The sequence below is a fragment of the Arvicanthis niloticus genome, chromosome X (genome assembly GCF_011762505.2).
Source record: "Arvicanthis niloticus isolate mArvNil1 chromosome X, mArvNil1.pat.X, whole genome shotgun sequence".
NCBI lineage: Eukaryota > Metazoa > Chordata > Mammalia > Rodentia > Muridae > Arvicanthis > Arvicanthis niloticus.
Genome location: NC_047679.1, coordinates 20,993,861 through 21,017,718, shown reverse-complemented (window position 1 = coordinate 21,017,718; position 23,858 = coordinate 20,993,861). Strand labels below are relative to the sequence as shown.

General features: G+C 40.2%; 1 protein-coding gene across 5 annotated transcripts in view; it reads right to left on the bottom strand.

Annotated features, from left to right (window-relative positions):
• The window catches only part of Frmpd4 (FERM and PDZ domain containing 4), a 617,514-nt gene extending 596,681 nt beyond the window's left edge, over positions 1-20,833 (bottom strand). For 2 of the 5 annotated variants that reach the window (XM_076919095.1, XM_076919093.1), the window contains exon 1: positions 20,481-20,833. Coding sequence is in view for 3 of the 5 variants with exons in the window: in XM_076919093.1 (XP_076775208.1) it covers positions 20,481-20,512 (32 nt within the window). In the remaining 2 variants the exon portion in view is untranslated. Of the gene's footprint in view, positions 1-19,236; positions 19,793-20,480 lie in introns of those variants that run through there. The other 3 variants (XM_076919092.1, XM_076919094.1, XM_034485555.2) reach the window with 3 other exon arrangements.
• Positions 20,834-23,858: the final 3,025 nt, after the last annotated feature.

The following is a 23,858-nucleotide window of genomic DNA, read 5'->3' as shown; positions in this document are numbered from 1 at the left end:
AAAAGCAGGAAAGAAAAGACCTCTTCAGTTCTTGTAAACTCAAAGGCAGCAGCACACAGAACATAGGCAAACCGTTTTGCCATTCTGTGGAACTCTAGTATTATGAGCTGTTCCCTATCAAAGACAACCACTGTCATCAGGCAATGACTCAGGCTATAATTATCAGGAACCCATGGAACCATCTCTTCCAGATATCAATTTAGCAAATCCCCTCTGCTCCCAAGAACCAGTGCTCTTGATTGCCTAACCAACAGTCATTTCCTCTTCTTTCCTCCCAGAGTCTCAATTTAGCAGAGACAGCCTCAGGTGGCCATGTGAGGGGCTAGTAGAATGATGAAGCTAAGGAAACCTGGAAACTCAGTGTCACAGTACAAGTCCAATCTTACAGAAGCTAACACTTAGCAACATGGGACCTCACTGTTATTTTGAGTGGGACAACTCTTTATGTAGAAGGGTGTTTTTGCTCATGGCAAGATGCTAAGCATCTCTGGTCTCCTCCTACCACTTGCCCCTAGCCTCACCTTCACTCAACATAAAGAACAAAAATCTCCATTGGCACTTGTTTGTAACACTGACCAAATGGTGAGAATAGATAATAACCTCAAACATGCATTGGCAGACTTTTTCTATAAATCACCAAAAAGTTATTAATAAACTTCTGTGGACCCTATGACCCATGTTACAACTATTTATATCACTCATTTTCATGTAAAGCCCAGCAACTTTTTGTATGTGAATGAATGAACAAAGTCATGGTCTAATAAAACTTTTTAAAACCAGGTAGCTGGGCTCAGTTTGTCAGAGTCTACAAATCTAGGCCAACCCTAGAAGTTCTTCTTGTAAGGTAGATGCAGGAAACGTTGGGTATGGTGACAATGTTGAACAATGAAAAATTTAGAGGATTCTGTTGCAAGACAGCAAGGAACAAAACATGTTGCTGTTGGTCTTGTGTGAAAGTATGTGATCTGTTAAGTACTGCAACCACTATACATCCACAAGAAGGCAATCAACACAAGAAATCAGCACCTCAATAAGATAGCAGAAGCACAGACCTGTCAGCCAGTTAAGCTATCAAGAAATGGACCTTTCTCTGTATTTCTTATGGGCCACCATACATTCTCCACCACCCTCAGCTATTTTATGATGCGTTTTCTTCTTGCTTTAAGAAGTTCTAAGTTCTAAGGATAAACTTTGGAACTTTAAGCGATCTACCACTGAGATGCAACTCCCACACATAAGTTTGTTTGTTTTTCTGTTACTGATGGCAATATTGCAATGCATATACTTTCATCATGACCACAGAAAACAAAGGATAACCTATGATAACATATTTCTACCAGAATATGAGTGTAGGATTCAGATGGATGTATTATAGCTACCATCCAAGTCTTTCTTCTTGTTTCTTTCCAAGTGTATATGTAGTGCCTAGGATGTAGCTCAGGGATAAACCTAACTGCTCTATCTCTAAAACAAGGAAGGCAGGACAATGGCAGTTACTAGAGAGCAGTATGTTGAATACCTCCTCAACTCCTTTGCCCTTTCTCCTCCACTATACTAGAACTTGCATTCTAACTGCTACCATAGTTTGAGAGGTAAGCCAGAAATGATCATGATGATCTCTGCCTTTACAAGACTTTTTAAGGGGAATTCTCAGCTTCTAGCAAAATTATGCTTCCAAGCTAACAAAGAAATAGCCACACAAGAGGAAATACTTACAATATAGATACCCTCTTTTCTCTTTCTATGAACTAAATCATATGACATGATGCTTAGAGCTGTTGTGACCACTTTTCTCCCATGAGATTATCAAGCCTAAGGCTGAAGGAGCAGAAAGAAATAACCAGGATACACTCACCTCCCTAGGTCAATGAACTCCAATTCAGGAATCACCTATGTCTATGAATAAATTGTAAGGCACTATCCATAGAGCATTTAGCTGCACCTTCTCTGCAGCTAAAATCCCAGAAATAAGATAGAACGATGCCATGTTTCACTTTAAAACAACAAGCTATTCAAGTTACACATTCATCAATAAGAAGAGATATCTTGAAATAAACCACCAATATTTTATTGGAGGGCTGCTGATGTTAAAACTCCATGAAGTCCACATCAGCTGGATAACCAAGTAGGGTGGAGCTGGGAATCATGGGGAGCTCCTTTTCATCTGCTCTCTCAAGCCAACATATTTTTTTCAATTTGGTTTGCCAAACTGGCCTGGAAAGTATCCCCTGAAACAGAAAAGTGATCAATGGACAGGGCTACCAGTTTATCTGCATTTTGCTTTTAATTTTTACTGGGGTGGGGACAAAGTGTGTGTGTGTGTGTGTGTGTGTGTGTGTGTGTGTGTGTGTGTGTGTACTTACATTGATTTTGGCAAAAGGAGAGGTTGCAAGTCAGGAGAATATAAACATTGAAAATACAATTTCCTTTTGAGTTCACCAAGATCTATCTCTGCAGAAAAATATTTTTATGGTAGGAATATTTATATAGAAGAAACACCTGGTACAAGGATGTAGCTCAGTTTCCGTGAGCTTACCTAGAACCTGCAAGGCCCTAGATTCTAACCTTATTACCAAAAGAAAGACTATCCACATAGAGAGAAACATCTGTAAATACAAAGCAGTATTATCCAAATTCCATTTATGCAGTTTTATAAACACACACACAAGCAAACAGGCATACAGGGTAAGGATCTAGCAAACATTACAGGTTATGGACCCTACATGGTCTCTGCCACTACTCAACTCTGCTGTTTTGCCACAGAGACTATAGAAATGAATAGACAGGGTTGTGTCCTCCCGACAAACATAAATATTTATGGACACTAAAATTCGAATTTCATTAAATTTTTATGTGTCATAAAATACTATTATTTAATTTTTATAAAACCATTTTCAAATTAAAACTATTCTTAACTTAATGCAAACATACAAAAGAAGTTAAATTGGGTCCACAGACAAGGCTATGCCAGTCCCTAACCCCTAATCTATGATACAGCAAAAATCATGAAAAGACTTCTAAATGAGCACTTAAACTAGGAATTTTGTCAAATCTACTCTTCAGGTGATTATTTAAAAAATATTAACATGGCCAGGCTTTGTAATGCAGACCTGTGGTCTCAGCCCTCAGAAGAAGGCAGAGACAGGATATAGTGTTTGAGGCCAGCTTAGGCTACAAAGTGACCTTGTTTAAAAAATCCAAGCTAATATGTAGCTCAGCGATGAAGTAGCTGCCTGTCATGTCCCAATCCTGGGTTCAATCTCCATCACTGGTCCTAAAACATGGCCATGCATACCTATAATAGCTAGACTGTTTAACACATCATCCTACTGTAGTGTATACTGTAGTGTAAGTTTACAATGTTTTCATAATTCCATTAACACTAAAGGAAGATGAAGTAAAGGCTTAATGAGGAGAGAAGGATGAGATGGTTTATTGTTGCCAATGTGTTTCATTAATTTGGTTAAATTGTATTCTGTTCTTAAGTCTCTTAACATGATCTCAATCAGAAAAACAAATTATGAATTAATGGTGTCATAATTAAATTATAGACTGAAAAGAAGTATGCATACATGTATCTCCAGAATATGGTTCTTTAAAAAGTCACAACGTTGTTGCCTTTGGTGAATGGAAAAAGTATCACATAGATTTTTTTAAAGATTATTGTCTAAAATTAATAAAATTTTACTTTAAAATGTTAATAAATTATACATAATTAGCAAATTATATATTGTGTTTTATGTTTTTATTATACAGAGTAACAATACCAAACTTCTGCCCCATATTATAGTTTCTATTCTTATCTTCTAAGTACTCACTTCCAAATGCAAAGAGATCATACTTATAACAATAATGTGATCATAATCATCTAACTTTACTTAATTTGATATAAGGATTATCATTAAAATTTTATACATTTGAAATTGGGATACACACACATATATATAATATATATGTGTATACTTAATATATTAAAACTGTATTTAACTCTTTGAAAATAGAGTGGCCTGGAAGTCTATAATCTGAGTACTTAGGAGGAAGTTCAGAAGCTCTGGCTTAGCCTTGACTAAATAGTAAGTTCAAGACCAGCTGTAGGTACATGACTGTCTCAAAAACGAACAAGGGAAAGTCTTTTAAAGATTACATATTACATTTGCTTGAGGTAGTAATTTATACATTTATTCAGAGCTTATGTTTTCTATGCTGAACATTCTAGGCCTGAAGCCTAGGTTTCGCATGGAGCCAAGGCCAGTTTGCTAATGGTTCCAGCTTTTACACAATCCTCTTTGTATTTTATCTAAGTATGTATTTTTCTTCTTTTGTTTCTTCCTCATTCCAATAAAATGTCTAGTTCTTTCTTATTTCTCTTCTCAGTATTTTTATATGAACATTAGTGTGTTTATTGTTGTGTATATTGATGTCTTTCCTGAAGAAATATATCTGAGGGATCATTTCCTATCACTGCATAGAATGTTCTTTTATTATTGTTTTATAGCTGTACAATGTTTCATTCTCTTTTTATCTAAGTGTTCTCATATAAACTTAATTTAAAAAGTATTTATTTTATGTGTACATGTATGTGACTATCTAAATGTATATGTGCAAAATGAAATTAAATCGTAAGGAAATAATACATAATTTTCCATGATATTAAAATGGACACAAAAGTTTGTCTGACTTGCTTGAAAAATAAAGCATTAACAAGAAGTATCAAGTATTCCTACCCAGGTGATACTAACCAAGTTTTATCACTAGAGTAACTTGCATGACAAATACCACTTATCAACTGTAAGCCCCTCTGAGCAACTAGAATCTTCATAATTTTAGCAAAAATATCAAATATCATTTGAATTTTATCCCAAAATATCTTCTGACTTTTATGGGTTTTGAAGTATTCAGCAAGCTATTATTTGTGTCATTAAAAAGCAAAAAGCTGTCCATGGAATCCAAAGACTTTGCTGTAAAGAAATTCATCACATTGTTATCCAAAGCAATACACTGGAAACAATCTAAATGTTAATGAAATAGGAAATCATTAAGTAAATGCTGTTTCATATGGTTGTTAAGAGTAGTTAATGATATGGGAACATAATATTTTGTGAAAACTTAAGTGTATTGTTTCATATTTATATCAATTTTGTGAGATAAATGGAAAACAGAAGGCTAAATGATTGTAACAAGCTATCTTTTCTTTTGTATACTCTTTTTTTTATGTGTATGGGGGGGTTGTCTGCATATGTGTCAATGTACCACCATATGCCTGTCTGATGCCTGAATAAAACTGAATAGGCCTGAATAGGGCATTAGATACCCTGGAACTGGAGTTACCATTGTGTGCCACCAAATGGGTATTAACAATCAAACACAGTTCCTCTGGAAGTACAGCAAGTGTTCCTAACTTCTGATCCATCTCTCCAGCTCCTTTAGTATTCTAAAACTTCAAAAAATTTTACAATGAAGGTTTTATTTTTAAACTCAGAAAAAAAAAAAGCATCAATAATATGCTGATAATGTGATCCGTGCCTTGGATTTATATAATTACTCCATTTATATCTTTTGAAATTCATGTTTATTGGTAAACAGGTAGCATATTTCCTGGGTTCAAAATTAAATTAAGAAAACATACAATGTAGTTGGGAATGTAGATCCCATGGCCTCATGTCCCATAGTCCCTGACATGATACTTTGTGTACTAAAGCTTCACAAAGCTAAATATTGTTAGTAATAGTTCCTATATCCATCTAGACATTTTAATGCAGAATTTTAAAATACATGTGTACCTTATTACCATCATGTAGCAATAAATGTACCTGGAGGTCTTTCTACATCACAACAAACAGCAGTACCTTCTCGTTTTCAATAGCTAAGCTATGCCATATTTCTTGCTAATGTTTAAGCAAGTTTCCATAATCCCATTTGTTCCAATTTGTTCATTTGTTGCAATACTTTAAAAGACAAAAAAAGAAACTAACTCTAGGTCAAAGATAATTAAAATAATGCCTTTTATCTTGAATAGTGCTACACTTTCTGGTCCTTTACTGCATTTTCTTAGCATAGTATATAAATTATCTAACAAAATGCTTTGTAATATTACATTTAAGTATACAAACCTCTTATTATCAAATCTTCAAGAATTGTATAAGCATGACATAGACTTTCTTTTGGCAGTAAAGATAGGATGGTTTACAATAGAATTATTAAGACTAGAGGGAAGTGGGAAAGCAAGAACAAGGATGACAGAGAGACCCAGATACTGGGCTGGGTCCTAAGCTCTAGGTTTAAAGAGTGGCTTTTAGCCCAGTGTTGAATGAGTATAATAAACATGCAGTTATGTTATAGTGAAATATGTTAATGAAGTCCTAAAGCAGGAATATCTGTGATCATAAAATGTTTGACAGTGTAAGGACATAGTATGACTTTACCTTAATTCGTTCATATTTTACCAAATTCTATGAACCAAGGAGGTTCCATACAAGAGATTTACTCTCAAAAAGCTTATAAATGAAACACAACATAAAGTATGACTCATTCATAATGCCATTAATCTTGGACAACCACTGCCATCATGAAGCCACATCTGTAGCATTATAGAAAAATAAGCATCTGTTCTCATGCTTCCAAGTTTGCCAGATAGTACTCCTAAACAGGAATCTAGCTTCTGGGACCAACAGGTCAAACCAAGCCAAGAAGTTCTTCATATTAGAAGCAATAAAGAAATAGTCAATGGGGCTGGCAAAGGCTTAGTTGGTAAAGTACCTGCCACGCAAACACAGTGTCTTACTTACTTTTCTAATTCTGTGAAGAAACACCAGGAACAAGCCAACTTATGAAAGAAAGCATTTAACTAGACATTTACAGTTAAGAGGGTGAGTCTACAAACAGCATGATTGGGACATGGCAGCAGGCAGGCAGATATAGCATTGGAGCAGTATCTGAGAGCCTACACCCTTATCAACAAATAGGAGGCAGATTGAGCTAAAGGGAGAAAACTGGATTTTTGAAAGCTGAAAGCCTACCTCCAGTAAAACACCTCCTCCAATTAGGCCACATCTCCTCATCCTAGCAAACAGATTCACCAACTAGGGACCAACTATTTGAATAGATGAGCCTATGGCAGCTGTTCTCTTTCAGACTACAACACGTAGTGACCTGAGTTTAATGCCCAGAACTGATATAAAAGTGAAAGGAGAGAATAAAAGCCACAAAATTGTCCTATAACCTCTGTCTTATTCAGGGTTTCTATTCCTGCACAAACATCATGACCAAGAAACAAGTTGGAGAGGAAAGGATTTATTCAACTTAGACTTTCCATATTGGTGTTCATCACCAAAGGAAGTCAGGACTGGAACTCAAGCAGGTCAGGAAGCAGGAGCTGATGCAGAGGCCAAGGAGGGATGTTACTTACTGGCTTACTTCCCCTGGTTTGTTCAGCTTGCTTTCTTATAGAACCCTGGACTACTAGCCCAGAGATGGCACCATCCACAGTGGGACCTGCCACCCTTGATCACTAATTGGGAAAATGCCTTACAGTCTTACAGTTGGATCTCATGGAGGTATTTCCTCAAGGGAGGCTCCTTTCACTGTAATAACTCCAGCTTATGTCAAGGTGACACACAAAACTAGCCAGTACAATTGATTCTTGTCAATTTGACACACAAACACATCACTATTAAGCCTTAACCTTTACTTCTTATTCATCCCCAAGATCTAAATAACTTTTAAAGTACCACAGTCTTTACATATTACAATTGAAATTCCTTTCTTTTAAAATTTACAGTTCAAAGTCTCTTAATTGTAGGCTCCACTAAAATACTTTCTTCCTTCAAAGAGGGAAAAATATCAAGGCACAGTCACAATCAAAACCAAAATCAAACTCTAACCCTCCAATGTCTGGGATCCACTCAGGATCTTCTGGGCTCCTCCAAGGGCTTGGGTCACTTCTCCAGCTCTGCCCTTTGTAGCACACAGCTTGTCTTTTAGGCTCCAGCTGCCTGTACTCCACTGCTGCTGCTGATCTTGGTGATCATCTCATGGTACTGGCATCTACAGTATGCTGGGGTCTTCCACTGCAACTAGGCTTCATTAACAGCCGCTCATAGGCTCTCTTTATGGTGTCAAGCCCCCAATCCTTTGCATGACCCCTTCAGTCCTGGCCCATCAACTGCAATTGAGGTTGCACCTTCACCAATGTCCTTCCATGGCCTCTCACAGTGCCAAGCCTCAACTTTTCTTCATGATGCTTTCGTGCCTTCAAAACCAGTACCACCTGGATAACTCTTACACATTACCAAGTCCAGCTGTAGCACAAGGTACAACCTTGACTATCTCTGGAACACACATTCCTTATGCTCTCAGAAAACACTTTACAGATATTTCACCTCAGTGATGTTGGTCTCTTCTTAATCACCACTAATTTCTTAACTCCAACTAACCAGCATCGATAATCCCAGTAATGTAAGGTTTCACTTTAGTAGTTCTGGTATCTTGTTAATCACAGCTGATTCTTCAGCCGCAACTAACCAAAACCACAGAATCTTCATAATCGAAACAGCAACAGCCCTGATAAGAGTCTTTAATCTTCCCTCTGAAATTTCACAAGCCAGGCCTCCATCATTATCACCATTCTAAACATTATCTTTCAAGCTCCTACAGAACATCCCACAGAGATCTTAACACCCAGTGGCTCTTCTATCCCACAGTTCCAAAGCCCTTCCACAATCTTCCCCCAAACAAGATCAGGTTGTCACAGGAATACCCCACTATGCAGGTACCAATTTCTCCTTAGTCAGGGTATTTCTTCCTGCACAAACATCATGACCAAGAAGCAAGTTGGAGAGGAAAGGGTTTATTTAGTTTATACTTCCACACTGGTGTTCATCACCAAAGGAAGTCAGGACTGGAACACAAGCATGTCAAAAAGCAGGAGCTGATGCAGAGGACATGGAGAGATGTTACTTACTGGCTTGCTTCCCCTGGCTTGCTCAGTTTGCTTTCTTATAGAACCCTGGACTGCCAGCCCAGGAAAGGGACCACCCACAATGGATTCTCCCACATTTGATCACTAATGGGGAAAACGCCTTACAGCCGGTCTTTTATATAAGCTGTGTCTTGGTCGTGTTTTTTATTCCTGCACAAACATCATGACCAAGAAGGACTAAGAGGGTTATGCAAATGGGTTGAGGCTTGACACCATGAAGAGAGCCTATGAGAGGCTATTGGTGAAGCCTAGTTGCAAGAAAAGACCCTAGCATATTGAAGATGCCAGTACCATGAGATGACCACCAAGAACAGCAGTGGCAGTGGAGTGGATCAATCTGAGCTAGAGAGGGCAGAGCTGAAGCAGTGACAACAGCCCTTTGGAGGAACCCAGAAGATAATGTGTGGATCTCAGATACTGAAACAAGAAGCTATAACATTGAAGCTGCCTTGGAGACACCAAGATGTTCAAGATGCCAGAGCTATAGGATATCTCCTGAGGAATGGTGCTAACAGGGAGTGGAACCAGCCCAGGAAAAAGAAGGTTGTTGTAGTCAGCAAAGATGAAAACGGATTTGGAGATACAAAGATCACTTTGACATCAGACATGGAGATGCAGAGCTTGGAATTTATCCATCTTGTTTCCTGTCTTGCTTTGGGGATTATAGTTAAGTGATTGGGTGAATCACAGAAGAGACCTTGAGCTTTGGACTTTTCACATTGTTGAGACGGGTATAGACTATGGGGACTTTGGAAGTTGGACTAAATGTATTTTGCACTGTGTTATGTTTAGGTATGGTCCCCATAAACTCATGTTTAAACAAGCCTATGGGGGCTACAGAGTGGAATGTGATGGTTTGTATAAGCTTAGCCCAGGGAGTAGCATTATTAAGAGGTGTGACCTTGTTGGAGTAGGTGTGTCACTGTGGGCCTGGGCTTTAGACCCTCTTGTCCTAGCTGCCTGGAAGTCAGTCCTCCATTAGCAGCCTTCAGATGAAGATGTAGAAGTCTCAGCTCCTCCTGCACCATGCCTGCCTGGATGCTGCCGTGTTCCCACCTTGATGATGCTGAAATGAACCTCTGAACCTGTAAGCCAGCCCCAATTAAATGCTGTCTTTTATAAGACTTGCCTTGGACATGGTGTCTATTCACAGCAGTAAAACTCCAAGACACTCCTGAAAGTGGCCATAGATAATACAGCCAGGTGGCCAAGCTGTGACTCAGTAAAACTCTGTTTATAAAAACTGGCATTCAAAATATAAGTACCAAAAAAGTCATGATAAACAAATTAAGTGGTCTTTTGTTTGTCAACTTGGGGCCTGTACAAGAGATGAAAGCATTACCCTGAGCCACAATTCATTTACACATGTAACTGGCTTGGGACAAACTAATCCCAGAAGCAACTCACCACTAATTACTACTGTACCAGGGTTAAGAGTGGTAGAGTGGACCACACATTGCCTAACAGAAAAGCATTCAATTCTAGGAGGTCTTGTGAAACCAGCAGAAACACTTTGAATCAACGTAGCTGTATGTTCACATAAAGTCCTTGAACAGTAACTGTGCCAACTAAATACACGACTGTGAGCATTCTTCCATTCACTAGGAAATTTTCAACACTGATTTGCAGCATATATGTCAAGTAATGATGTTTTATTTTCTACTAAGGAGATCTCCTAAAACTTAAGGGCATATAAAACTAATTCAAATAAAAACCACAATCCTTTAGTAAATGGTCACTATACAGAAACCAATTTCCTTCTTCAAACTTTAAAAATGTTGCTTTTATAGAAATTATTTTTCCTATCACTCATCAGTGACTTCATACAACAGACACCTAGAAAAATTCATTTTAATGCAATTATAACTTCACTTATTGAGATGACAACAGCTTTTCCTAGGCCCCAGTTGATAACATTTTAGTCATCAATCACACTGGGGAAAAATAGGCTTCATCTTTCTAAATAGAAATTAAAGTTTGCACTCTGAGGTCTTAAGCCATTTATTTTATTTTAAAGATTTACTTATTTATTTTTATATGTGCAAGTATTTTGTTTGTGTGTATTTCTGCCAATCACATGCATGCCTTGTGCCTGAAGAGTCCAGAAGAGTGTGTTGGATCCCGTGACATTCTTTGTGAGCCACTATGTCAGTGTTGGGAATTGAACCCAGGTACTCTGGGAGAACATCCATTCTTCTTAACTACTGATTTGCAACTCTAATTATAGTTGATTGTATACAAGTTCATTCGCTGCTTTAGTGTAGAAGATTTGCCACATGCCAAATACGTAAACCCTATATGAAAATGTGACCACTCAGTCAGGAAATCCTTCTTTTCTCTTTGCTAGGAAAAAAAAATGGGAATGTTAACTTTGTTATCTAAAACCAAGGCTTAGATTTCTTGAAGATAACTCACAGAGCCTAAGTGCATAATGACCCTAATTGCTAACGAAAGGAGCCAGACCAAGTGGTATAAAAATAACGTTTTTCATTCTGAGGCTCTGTATGTGTATAGTGAAATTCCCCAAAGGTAAAGTTCAACTCAATTCCATGTTCATACAGCTTACCTGGATTCCTCTGCCTACAACAAAATCCACATATCTAGTGTTTCCTTTGGAAACAGATTAATGAAGGTCAGTTGTCATTAGGATCAGATGACTCAAGTGTATTGTAAGGAAATCCTAGTACTCCCTGTTTAGGTTCAGTCCATTACCAGTTCACTGGCACATGCTAGGGGAAGTTTTCCTAGTATTATTGCCACTCATTTTCATCCAAGTTGCAGTGTAAGTTTAAAAGCCTTTGAAAGGCCAGCAACAATCTGTAACTCTCTAGTACAAAGAAAACAGGCAAATTGAGTAACCAAAGGATCCGCATGATTAACGTTCCCAGGCACAACCCCTTTGAGGGATGTACTTACGAGGACCAGGTTCAAACAGCTAAAATAGGGAATATCTTCAAATTTTAATAAAAATAAATTTTAGATTAATTTTGAATAAGTTATTGAATTTTGGTACTTTATATTTTATCTGACATGTGAGCACATATGTCTAGACAGTGACAAGGAAAGAAAAACAGGAGAAGCTACGAGAGCTGGGACTAACGGTATGTAGTGACAATTTTAGCATTTTGGTTTCTTAAAAACATACATACACGGAAATATCATAAATTAATGTTTTCATCTTAATCCTCCTAGGTGTGGGATATGGGGCTGCTTCAGATTATCCACAACAGATGACTATGGTTTGCCTTCTGATCTAGCAGGGTGTGATTTTGCCAGCAACAGATAGTTTTTGCAATTATGTGATATTTGAAATTCTAGTGTATATTAAATGCTAAGGCCCCTGAGAGGCAGAGTAGGTTGTTGGGTGGCTGCTGTTGGGGGCTATTTGGTAAATAGTTATGTGCAAAAAAATAAATAAATAAGATAAATTAGATGGTGATCAACACAAAGCCCATAACTGACCAAAGTCCAGGGAAAAGCCCTAAATGAAATATCTATACTAAAATTCTTTTGCTCACCACTCAGGGATTGTTGTGAAAGAGGAGACAAATCAGTTTGAAAGCCAGAGATGACTACAAGGAAACAATGTTTTCCAGACACAACAGGGTAGCTATACATATAATGCATTGTGACATAATATACATATTATGCATAATATACATAGTGTGACAGTATACACAAGTGCCAAGTACCCTCAGACCAAACAAAGTCTCAGCATGGAGAATACAGGTGGACATCCTAGCCCAGGAGATATATTGTTGACAGTCCTTAGATGTTGACAATGGGAAACTTCAGTTTTCTTTAAGAGTATTGTCATTGGCAGGCCAAGGATGCTCTAGTAAGAGGCAACACATCCATAAACATACGGGCAGCACATATTAGACTTGATGGGTTAAAAAGAAGACACAGATATGCAAAGAACTCAAGAAATTAGACTACAGACAACCAAATAACCCTATTAAAAATAGGGTACAGAGCTAAACAAAAAATTCTCAACTGAGGAAACTGGCCAAGAAGCACCTAAAGAAATGTTCAATATCCTTAGTCATCAGGGAAATGCAAAACAAAATAACCCTGAGATACCACCTCACACTAGTCAGAATGGCCAAGATCAAAAATTCAAGTGATAGTAGATGGTGGTAAGGATGTGGAGAAAGAGGAACACTCCTCCATTGTTGGTGGGATTGGAAGCTGGTACAACCACTCTGGGAATCAGTTTGGCAGTTCCTCAGAAAATTGGACATAGCATTATCTGAGGACCCAGCTTAACTACTCCTAGGCATAAAACCAGAAGATACTCCAACATAGAACAAGGACACATGCTCCACTATGTTCATAGCAGCCTTATTTACAATAGCCAGAAGCTGGAAGGAACCCAGATGTCCTTCAACAGAGGAATGGATACAAAAAATGTGGTACATTTATACAATGGAATATTACTCAGCTATTAAAAACAACGAATTTGAGAAATTCTTAGGTAAATGGATGGAACTAGAAAATATCATTCTGAGTGAGGTAACCCAATCACAAAAGAACACATATGGTATGCACTCACTGATAATTGGATATTAGCCCAAAAGCTCTCAATATCCAAGATACAACTCACAGACCACATGAAGCCCATGAACAAGGAAGGCCAAAGTGTGGGTGCTTTGGCCCTTCTTAGAAGGAGTAACAAAATACTCATGGGAGCAAATATCGAGACAAATATGGGGACAGAAACTGAAGGAGGGGCCGTCCAGAGACTATTCTACCTGGGTATCCCATCCCTTGTGCATTCACCAAAGGTAGACACTGATGTGGATGCCAGAAAGTGCATGCTGACAAGAGCCTGATATAGTTGTCTCCTTAGAGGTCTGCCAGAGCCTGAAATATACAGAGAAATATAGTGGATGCTCACAGCTAACCATTGATCTGATCAAGGGGTTCCCCATGGAGGAGTGAGAGAGAAGACTGAAGGAGCTGGAAGGGTGGCTTCAGCTATATGTGTAGAGGAGGATGACAGTGTCAGGCATAGGTGGGTGAGGAAGTCCTTGGTCCAGCGAAGGCTGGATGCCCCAGTGTGAGAGAAATCGTGGGTGGTGAGGTGAGAGTGGGAGGGTGAATGGGGGCATATCCTCATAGAAACAGGAGGAGGGGGTGGGATAGGGGGTCTCTGGGTTGGGGAAAGGGGATTACATCTGAAATGTAAATAAAATGTCCAATAAAAAATAAACAAAAGAAGACACAAAGTTGGGTGAGCAGGAAAGGAGAAGTATTTCCTGAAGGAGTTAGGTGAAAGGGTACATATAATCAAAATTAACTGTATAAAATTTTGAAAAAACAAATAAGACAAATTTTAAAAGGGGAAAGAAAAGAAAAAAATGACTGAAAAAAGTAAACTTTTCTGTAAGAGACAGTAAGCATTTTAAGCTTTGGGAGACAGCATTTCTATGGCATGTTTTCAACTTTGCTGTTGTACAGCAAATTCAGGCATAGACGATATAGAATGAATGTGGGCATGGCTGTGTTCCAATAAAACTTTATTTATAGACACTAGGATTTTAATTTCATAGTTTTCTTTTCTTTTGTTTTGTTAAACCATTTAAAAATAACAAATTCATTCTTAGCTCACAGTCTGTGCCCTAACAGCAAGCTAGATTTGGCATTAAAATCAGTTTTCTAAGCTGCTGATTTAACCTCATCATTCTCTGTTTGATATGATGAGATTCAAGATCATCTTGTGGGGGTGGGGATGGAGCTTGATTGTATATTTGCATGCAGTTCTTAGTTTGATCCCCAGTGCTACATGAATCAGGTGGGACATCTGACCTCAGTAATCCAAACACTGGGAAGAGTATCTGAAGTTCCTGTGTCATCCTCAACTACATAATAAGTTTGAGGACAGCTTTAACTACAAGTGCCCTACCTCCAATTAAAACAAAACGAAAGTAGCAAAGAAACGTGGCACATGCCTTTAATCTCAGAACTTGAGAGGCAAAAACAGGCTACACAGTGAGACCCTGTTACAAAAAGGAGCAAACAGCAAAGCATTTAATTAATATATGATGGTGATGCATTTCAGGACTGTATGTATGTGTCAACAATCTTTTTAAAGCCTCTTTTTTTTTTCTTCTATGTTAAGAGCAAAATCAGTGTTTTCAATATGGTTCCTTCAAGATGATTCACTTCTAGAGATTAGAATTATTGTTCAGTGGAAGCATGCACAGGGTCTTACAATCCATCCCTAGCACAGCAAAAAGAAAAGAAAACAAAATTATTTCCTATCTGCTAATAATGTTAAACTACTATGACAATCCGTGTGTGTGTGTGTGTGTGTGTGTGTGTGTGTGTGTGTGTGTGTGTGTAAATGGGAGAGAATGACCAGCTAGCTGCAAGAACTAGAAACAGAAAGCAGAAATTGAGAATTTCCAGGCCATCCCTTTAAAGTATAAGTAACTTTCATTAACACTACAGTCTGAGAGAGAGAGAGAGAGAGAGAGAGAGAGAGAGAGAGAGAGAGAGAGAGAGAGAGATGAAATAGCAGAGCAAAAGCTATGTGCCTTCTCCCTAAAGCTGATTGACTAGACTTGTGCACTGTACGCTAGCAGCCCCTGGGAAACCAAAGTTAAATATTCCTAAAACAGGAATCTAGTTCTGTTATGAAACTCTTCATCATTTCGCCTCCTGACAGCCACAGAAGTCAGCAGAACCAGAAAGGACTCGAAAGATGAGGAAGTAGCATCTTTAATAAAATTCAAATCCAGAGTCTTTGGAGTCTTTCATTGCTAGTCTCTAGAGCTAACTATTATCAGCACCATAGGCAGAATTACTTGGGTAGGGAGCCAGGAAGGCTCTACTCTTTTGCTTTTCTCTTTACCTCCTCTCTTCCCTGGAAAATGGTTAATTCTGGATAATATAAAGGAAAAACAATAAAAGTTTTATTGTATCTAAGTGGGTTTTCTATCAAAATCTGAGAAATCTACAAATGATTCACTCTTCTTCAAAAGTAAGATACGTGTTGCAAAATTACTACTTTATTATGACAGACTTTATTCACTGCTGTAGACCAAAATAATAATACTGATAAAAGAAAATAAACCAGGAAGCAGTTTAAAGATGTAAAATATAGCTTGCTCTGAATTTTCTTACGACTAAAATGAAGATTCTTCACATCAATACTTTGGACGCCACCATCAAATAGAATTGAAGTTAGTCACTCAATTCATTAATGCATTGCTCAGTTTACTAAACCCCCTATGAATTTGGGGTTTCAACTCACCCCTCTCAGGCAGAAGCAGCATAATCATATGTTTTTCTACTGAACTGTGTTCTATAAACATTTGAGAGAGTGTATCTGCTTGACAAAGTAGTCAGCCGCAAGAGAAGTAACAATAAAAATATATGCCTATTTTTATACTATTACTGGGTTATAAAGAAATCATCTGTAATGCTCTCATCTACAAGGATAGGAAAAATGATATATAACTGTTACCAAGGAAACAGCAATGCAAAAAATGCATGTAAACTATCAAGCAGTTTAATAACCAGAAAATTAGAATACGAAAAAAACGTCTTCTGACAGAACCATGACACAGTGTGCCCCACACAACAAATTCACTCAAGGGTCATAACTCACACAGATGGCTTAAAGGGTCACCACCACTTGCTAGCTAATCTAACTTGGCAGTATTTATTTTAAGTGACAATGATATGATGGCACTGGGTTCTTGAGGGGAAATTAGAACTTTGACTTTTTATATGATAAAAAGGCACCAAGTCAGTAGACGGATAGTTAAATGTAGGCGCCTCAGAAAGTCAAAGCACTTGGCTTATTGATTACAGCATAGATTAATATTCTCTTTGAATGCTCTTTAATGACCACTGTCTTTACTCACAAATTGGACACTTAACAGTTACAGCAAATGCTTTCTGAATCAACATTTTAAAACTGAAGTTCCTAAGAACCAAAGAAAGGGCTAAGAATCAAACCCAGGGCAACTCCATGTGTTTGCCTGTAAGTCAGGAGAATTTGAAGCACTCAAGCCACTATGCTGATCAAAGTTAAATCCTTTAGGAAGATTATTCACCCTGAAATCAGGGAAATCCTGTCGTGTAAGCACTTTTATACTTGATTTTTCTAACAGTGTTTAAAACACACAAAAGTCTTCTTTCAAGGGCAGATGCAAACAGCCACAGACCCCCTAAAGCCATCCCTGTTCCAGCTTGAGTGCCATCCGGGAGCTCACACTGGGGATCAGAAAAAAGTCCAGTAGGCTGGAAGGCTTCTCAGTGGACACATTGGTTCAGAATATAAGCACTTTCTCCCTTTAGAGCAAATGAGATAGCGGAGGACATAAGGACAGAAAATAACATTCATACTCATTTACTGGATTTTTACCTCTTCTTTAAAAAAACCTCTACTCCCTGATCCCACCACCCCCTCCCCCCCGGGACACACACACACACACACACACACACACACACACTCAGTCTGGCCTGGGTTTTAAAAAAAAAAAAAAACCTCAAGCTTGTAGAAACCACAAAGATATGCTAGAATCTAGCCAAAAAGATAAAAATATATCTTTTTGTTGACATACAATAGTGACTTCTCCAGGGATGCAAAGTTTAGGGACTATGTAAAGACTGGATGTTTTGTAAATCCTGCTGCTTTTAGCAGAGGCCACCCAAAATGCTCTTTGTTACTTTAGCCCATACCCTTCGTTGAACTTTTCTCTCCCTATATCACAGAGGGCACCCCAACATCCCAGAATTGTCCCTTAGCTCTTCCCTGAACACGGTTCTTATTTGCTAGCTGTTTATTTTTCCAGACATGGGCAGAAGCATGCAGGAAGTTAAGAGGACAGTGGTGTGAAACCGTGGCCCTTTGAAATAATCAGCATGAAACCAAATAATTTGTCACATATAGCCACTGACTGCTTCACACATCACCCCTGTGATCTGCAGGGACCTTCATGGGTGGCTCTGCAACACATTTATCTACCACCCCAGTATCTCCAATCTTCCCAGAGTAAGTTACATAGGGATCCTTTCCCTAGAGTAATCTATGCCTGATATGAAGATTAACCTATAAGATTGAGGGCATACAGGGATGGGCAGGGAAAACAAAGAGCTGCGGTTCTTGGCAGGCTCCAAACCTGAGGGCTGTGAGTGCCTCTGGTAGGACTGGGCAAAGCAAGTCAACATATTTTTCTGCCTCGAGTTTTTGAGATTGTTCATCTTTTTTGATGTAATCATCACATTTCACTCTTATCAGATAGAATAAAGGAATAAAGGGTAGTATAGCATGATACTTCCCATATTGAAGAAAAACGTGCCTATCTCATAGGGGTATTTGCCCTAGACCTCCAGTGCACGGTGTCTGCCAGAGTCTTGCAAGGAAGTAGGAAGGCATAGTTTCTAACACCTCTCCTGCCCACCTCTTTTGGTTATTGCCCCAAGCACAAGCCATGGCTTGGAGGGTTCAGTGAAGGTTTGGGGAGCACAGCAGGGCAGGGAATAGATGAGTACTCTGACTAGATACTACTTCGGTAGCCCCAAAGTAGCAATGCTACTAACTATTCTCTTATCAGCACTGCTGGGGGGAAAATCGCCCTGATTTGATGATTCGTCTTCAGTTTCAATCATTACACAGCTACTTAAAAGCAAATTTCTAAATCTTCAAGGCTTTAGATTTCCACAGTTACTCAAAGAATGGCTGAAAGCCTTTCTCTTCTACCTCCATGACTTTGCCATCTGGGTCGCTGCTGGAAACATCCGGGTCAACCTTCAAACTGACTTTTCCAGGGCATGGAGGGCTAATTTAGGGGGTGGGAAAGGGGAGACTTTGGGTCCTTGCTGTTTGGAAATCAAGTGCCCAAGCTCGAAATACTTCTGGCTTTCCCTAGTAAAATTAATTTCAACCATCGTCTCTTGGCCCTTAACATATAGTGTGACCCCTAATCGCCACTGGAGCTCTTTCTGACGGAAAACAAGCTGTCCTGAATATCTATCTGGTGTGGTGTGGTGTGGTGTGGTGTGGTGTGGTGTGGTGTGTGTGTGTGTGTGTGTGTGTGTGCGTGCTCTATGCTTGTGGCTATAAAGCCCCAAAAGAAAAGGAGAAATAAGTTGAAGGCAACAGCCTCGGGTCCTTTGCTTTTGGTCCTACCTTCAGCCTGGCTGCTCTTTAAAGCTTTTGCTCTTTCCAGCCCCCAGAAAAATAAAGCACCAAGTTTCTGCGGCAGACCCAGGTGCAAAGAAAACCCGCGCGCGGTCCCTACCTGGAAAGCTTTGCAATCTTCACAAAGCTGAAGACATCCATGTAGGCAGCTTGGGGACCCCAGAGCCTGGAGGCTCCGTTGCCCCTTCTCAGGCCAGCAAAGGCAGCCTCAGCAGCCCCATGGCCAGGACCTCTCAGTGCGCCTGGGGCTTGAGTGGCGGCAGCGGGTGGTGGCGGAGACCCAGGAGGGCCAGTACCTGGAGGCGGTGGCTGCTACCCCCCTCCGGCCGTGAGCTGCGTGTGCATCCCCAAGTAGGACCATTGATGGGCGCCCGCTTCGGGAAAACTCAATGGAGAAGGAGCCAGGCTGGGCACAAGGAGCGGGGGCGGGGAGCACGGTCCGGGTCCTGCGCCCCGCCCTGAGACCTTAGGCTCAGAGGACCACCAGGCGCTCTGAGGACCAGAGGCTAGGGTGAGGGGCGCTGCTCCTGCTTCCCAGCCTTTGGGGCCCAGTGTCCCACGCACCAAAGATCGCAGACTGAACCAGGAGGCGGCGGGCAAGCTTGGCACACGCGCACGCACCCCTCACAGCACTGCAGCTGCCTCCCTGCCTCCTTTCCCAAGCCGAGTCCCTTTCTTGCCTCCCTACCCCCACCCGCCCAGGGGGAGGGGGCACTCTCCTGTCACCCGCTCCCGGAGCCTCCAGATCCTTCAGATCTGCTCCAACAGTCCTTAGCGTGCTGCAGGACTGTGACACACTACCTCCAGCCTCCAAAAACCATAGGGAGAGCAAGGCAACCGCAGGCGGCCTTAGGCTTCCGTAAACAGAACTAGGGATCGGGAAAGAGCGAGGACGATCAAGACGGGATCGTTTGTCTGGGGAAGGGAAGGGAGATACCCAGCGGAGTGGGTTCAGTTTGGAGAGCTCAAGAGTTCCCTCTGCTTTCCCTGAACCACTGGAGCGAGACGTGGCTGTTGGGCTGGCTGGAAAGGTGTGTTCTTTGGACAGCAGCACCACAGCAGCGTCGGTGAAATAAGCACAGGATGCGTTTGCCGGGTGCAGGGATAAACACAGCTGCTCTTTACTAGAGGGAAAGAGAACTCAGGGTCCCAGGAGCTGGGGTGGGGGGCGGGGTGCAACGATAATTAGGAGGGGCTGAGGATGACAGGGAAGGGAAGGGTTGCTAGTGAGGTCTGGCGGGCGGAGCAAGCTGCCTTTTCAAATTGAGGGTGGGCAAAAAACCAGGAAGGGGAGGGGGAGAGAAACCTTGCCAGAGAAGCACAAACCAAACACTGAACACTCACCTTAGACAGAGTAAACTCCAAGTTGCAGCCATTTAGAACTCCTAGGCTTTCTTCTCTTTTACATAATTACCTTGGATAATCACGCTTGTTCTTTAACTCACTGCTATCTTTCCTTGAGGTTCAGGCTTCTCTCAGGGCTTCACCTTTTTTCTTCTTTCTCTTAGAGTCTGAAGGAGTCTTCTCTCAGACTCTTCACAATTTCCCTCCAGACTCGGTGAAGGTCAGCTGGCTTCACTAGAGTGCGTACCCCCACCGCAGACAGCTTTCACCTGGCGACAGGGCCACCGCAAAGAGCCAAAGAGCCAATGCCTCCCGCGAAAGACTGGAGGCTCTGGCTTGGAGGCTCTAGCTAGCCAGTGCGTCTCTCTCTCTCTCTCTCTCTCTCTCTCTCTCTCTCTCTCTCTCTCTCTCTCTCTCTCTCTCTCTCTCTCTCTCTCTCTCTCTCTCTCTCGGATTAAGGAAGAGGAAATAGGTTTAAACTTCCCAGACTTCTGCTTCTGCTGTTATATTTAAAGTCTTCAGTATTCAGACCGAGGACTTCCATGTTATTTTTAAGGCATTTCTCTCCAAATTAAGCATAAAATCAGTAACAATCTGCACAATCTAGATGAAATAAAACTCAGGCATAAATTACAGATTTTCTTTTGAATAGGCAGGGCAAATTTTCCTTTAGCTTCTTATACACAGCCTAGTTTAATGTAAATTCTGTAACTTCTGGAGCCCAGGAGGCCAAAAAGACATTGGCTTTAGAATACCTTATTGTTTGAATAAATTAATTATGATTTGAGTATGCTTTATAAATTTTAAAGCACTTTTGTATTTCAATCTCATAGAAACCCTGTCATATAAGGCAACATACTGAAAAAAGAGAAATCTGTTCCTTTTATGCCAGTACATTCTCAAAGACAGATTAGAAGACACACACACACACACAAAGCCAACATCGGTCAGAAAGGTTACATATCTGAACTGTGCAAAACCTCTCTATTCTTCTTTAAGCCAAAGTCTCTGTCAAAGAAGTACTAACAAATACCTAGATGCTGGGACCCTCTCCCCCATTTTTCGCTTCTCTCCCCATCATTCCAAACTTATCTTGTTCTGGCAACGCTGGCCTCCTTGCTATTTCCCAAATGTACCTTTCAACCTTAGGCTTTTAGCCTAAATTATTCCCCCTTTCAATGGCAACTCCATAAGCGCAGAATATTTTCCCATCAATTTGCATGGTTGGTTCTTCATGCTATCAACTCTGCACACAAATACTACTTCCACAAAAACCTGTTGAAATTGCAAGAACTACATACTCCAGACTCCAGGTATCTATCAGTGTTTTAGGTTTTGTTTGTTTTTCCTGTTGCCAGAGCACTTATCACCAGCTCGCATATTATATAATTTATTTTTATCATTGATGCTTTCTGAATCTTCTGCTGGCATGAAAGCTGCACAAGGGCAGAGATCCCTCTTTGCTTTGTTTGGATTGATTTTTTTTTTTTTTTTTTTTACTGTTAGATCTCATGCCTAGAACAGTTAGTTAGCTAGATATAGAAAGACCTTAATACATAATGTTTAATGAACTACATGCTCTTTAAATTCACAGACAGAGCACCCTTAGTCAAACATCCTAGGTAAGTACAGTTGCCTCTGTGACATCATGGATGATTTTTATACTGCTCCCAAACACTTCACTTTCCTTTATACCCTCTGTCCTCTTTTGGATTACTAATGATAGTGGTAAAGACCCTGTCTTGTTCTTCAGTAATTTTTTTCCTCTCCAGTCCTTCTACACTGCCCACAATAAAATGGAAACTGACTTCTTCCTTTCACCTCTGTTTCAACATCTGGTAGCAGAGGATCTGCTTAGCATCTATTGGCAGCAGACCAACTCTCTGATGGAATAAGGAGAAAATCAAGCAATGCCTTTCATGGGCTGAGGAAAATGTAGCTCAGTAAAGTGCTTGCCTAGTGTGTAAAAGGCTCCTCAACCACATGTGGAGTTTGGGTTCAGTCCTGTATCAGAAAGGGGCGGGGAGAGGAATAGTTGTTGCTAATGGAACAACAGAACAATTGGAAAAACATTTTTTAAAAGAGGGCCCAATTAAGGAAGAATTAGTGTATGGTTTATGGGTAGAACTAAGGCTTTGAGCACCTGCCTATCATGCAGAAGACCCAGGGTTCAATCCCCAGCTTTGAACTAATAAATCTATTCCATATATCACATAGCTATTTATTCAGCAGTGAATGTGACAGGAAATAGCCATTTTGTGTACTTGTAGAGAAAGCCTCCCTTCAAGACATCTGGTCTACCTGGAACAGCTGGCATTGGGGTTTCTTGCTGTGCCAATTTCTGCACTACAATTATGAATGGTACAGATGCCTCCTCTCCACAGCAAAACAGTCACCAGGGGAAATGACTGGCTTTTCCAGGCTTTTATTCTCCTCCAATAGAATAATTGTCTGGTATGTTTTCTAATGGATTGATAACATTTTCTAAAGCAAAGCCCCCCTCCCCACACCTTTGTTTCCTAACTCTGCTGAAACATGCTAACACAGTCAGTTTATATCTCTGAGCCAGCCTGGCAGCCAGGATGAGAGCTGAGTGGCCGGTCTCTTAGCCCCATTCGCCTCTCTGTGCCAGATGTGTGCAGCAGAGAAGCTAGGAGAGATTTCTTTGTCTAGCATGAAACAGATCTTCCTAAAACAAACAAAAAGCCCCAGAGTTGAATCTTGAGGACCTCTGTGATTTTCTGAAGATTCAGCTGTAGCCTGAATAATCTCAAAGGCCTTCTTAGATCATATAGAGTTACACATCAAAACTTTTTCCTAGCCCTGTGAAAATAAATGTTTAATTTGCTTCACTTAGAACCAACATTCTGACAGACATATTGTCAGCCATCAGATTCAGTGCCAACTTCTGTAAATCGTCTGAGACTCAGTTTCCCCATGTTTAAAGTACGAATAATAACATAAATCCTACCATACTAAAATGACTTGAATTGGACCACATGGGAATTGAGGCTCATAGCTGCTAACGCTAGATTTTCATAAGCATCTTTTGTCACTGTTAAAAAAGAGTTTCTTCCTTTGAGTGTACTGTGAAGCTGAGCAGGGAGTTGTGCAAGGACCAACCAAAGGGGAGCATCATTTCCAACAAATTCAATGCACAATGATAAGGCTGGTCACCAAGGTCCAGAATCATGTTATATTTTGTTTTCTGGAGGCCTCTCAGAAGCAAAAGGGAGGAATTTCTTCACTACTGTCCTGAGAATCCATTGTGGGCCTAGGTGTTCTTCATAGGGTAGAGGGTGGGTTTTGTTTCCTGATATCACCAGTGAGTAACAAAAAAGCAATGTATCTACCCATTTAATATTTATTTGTGGACAT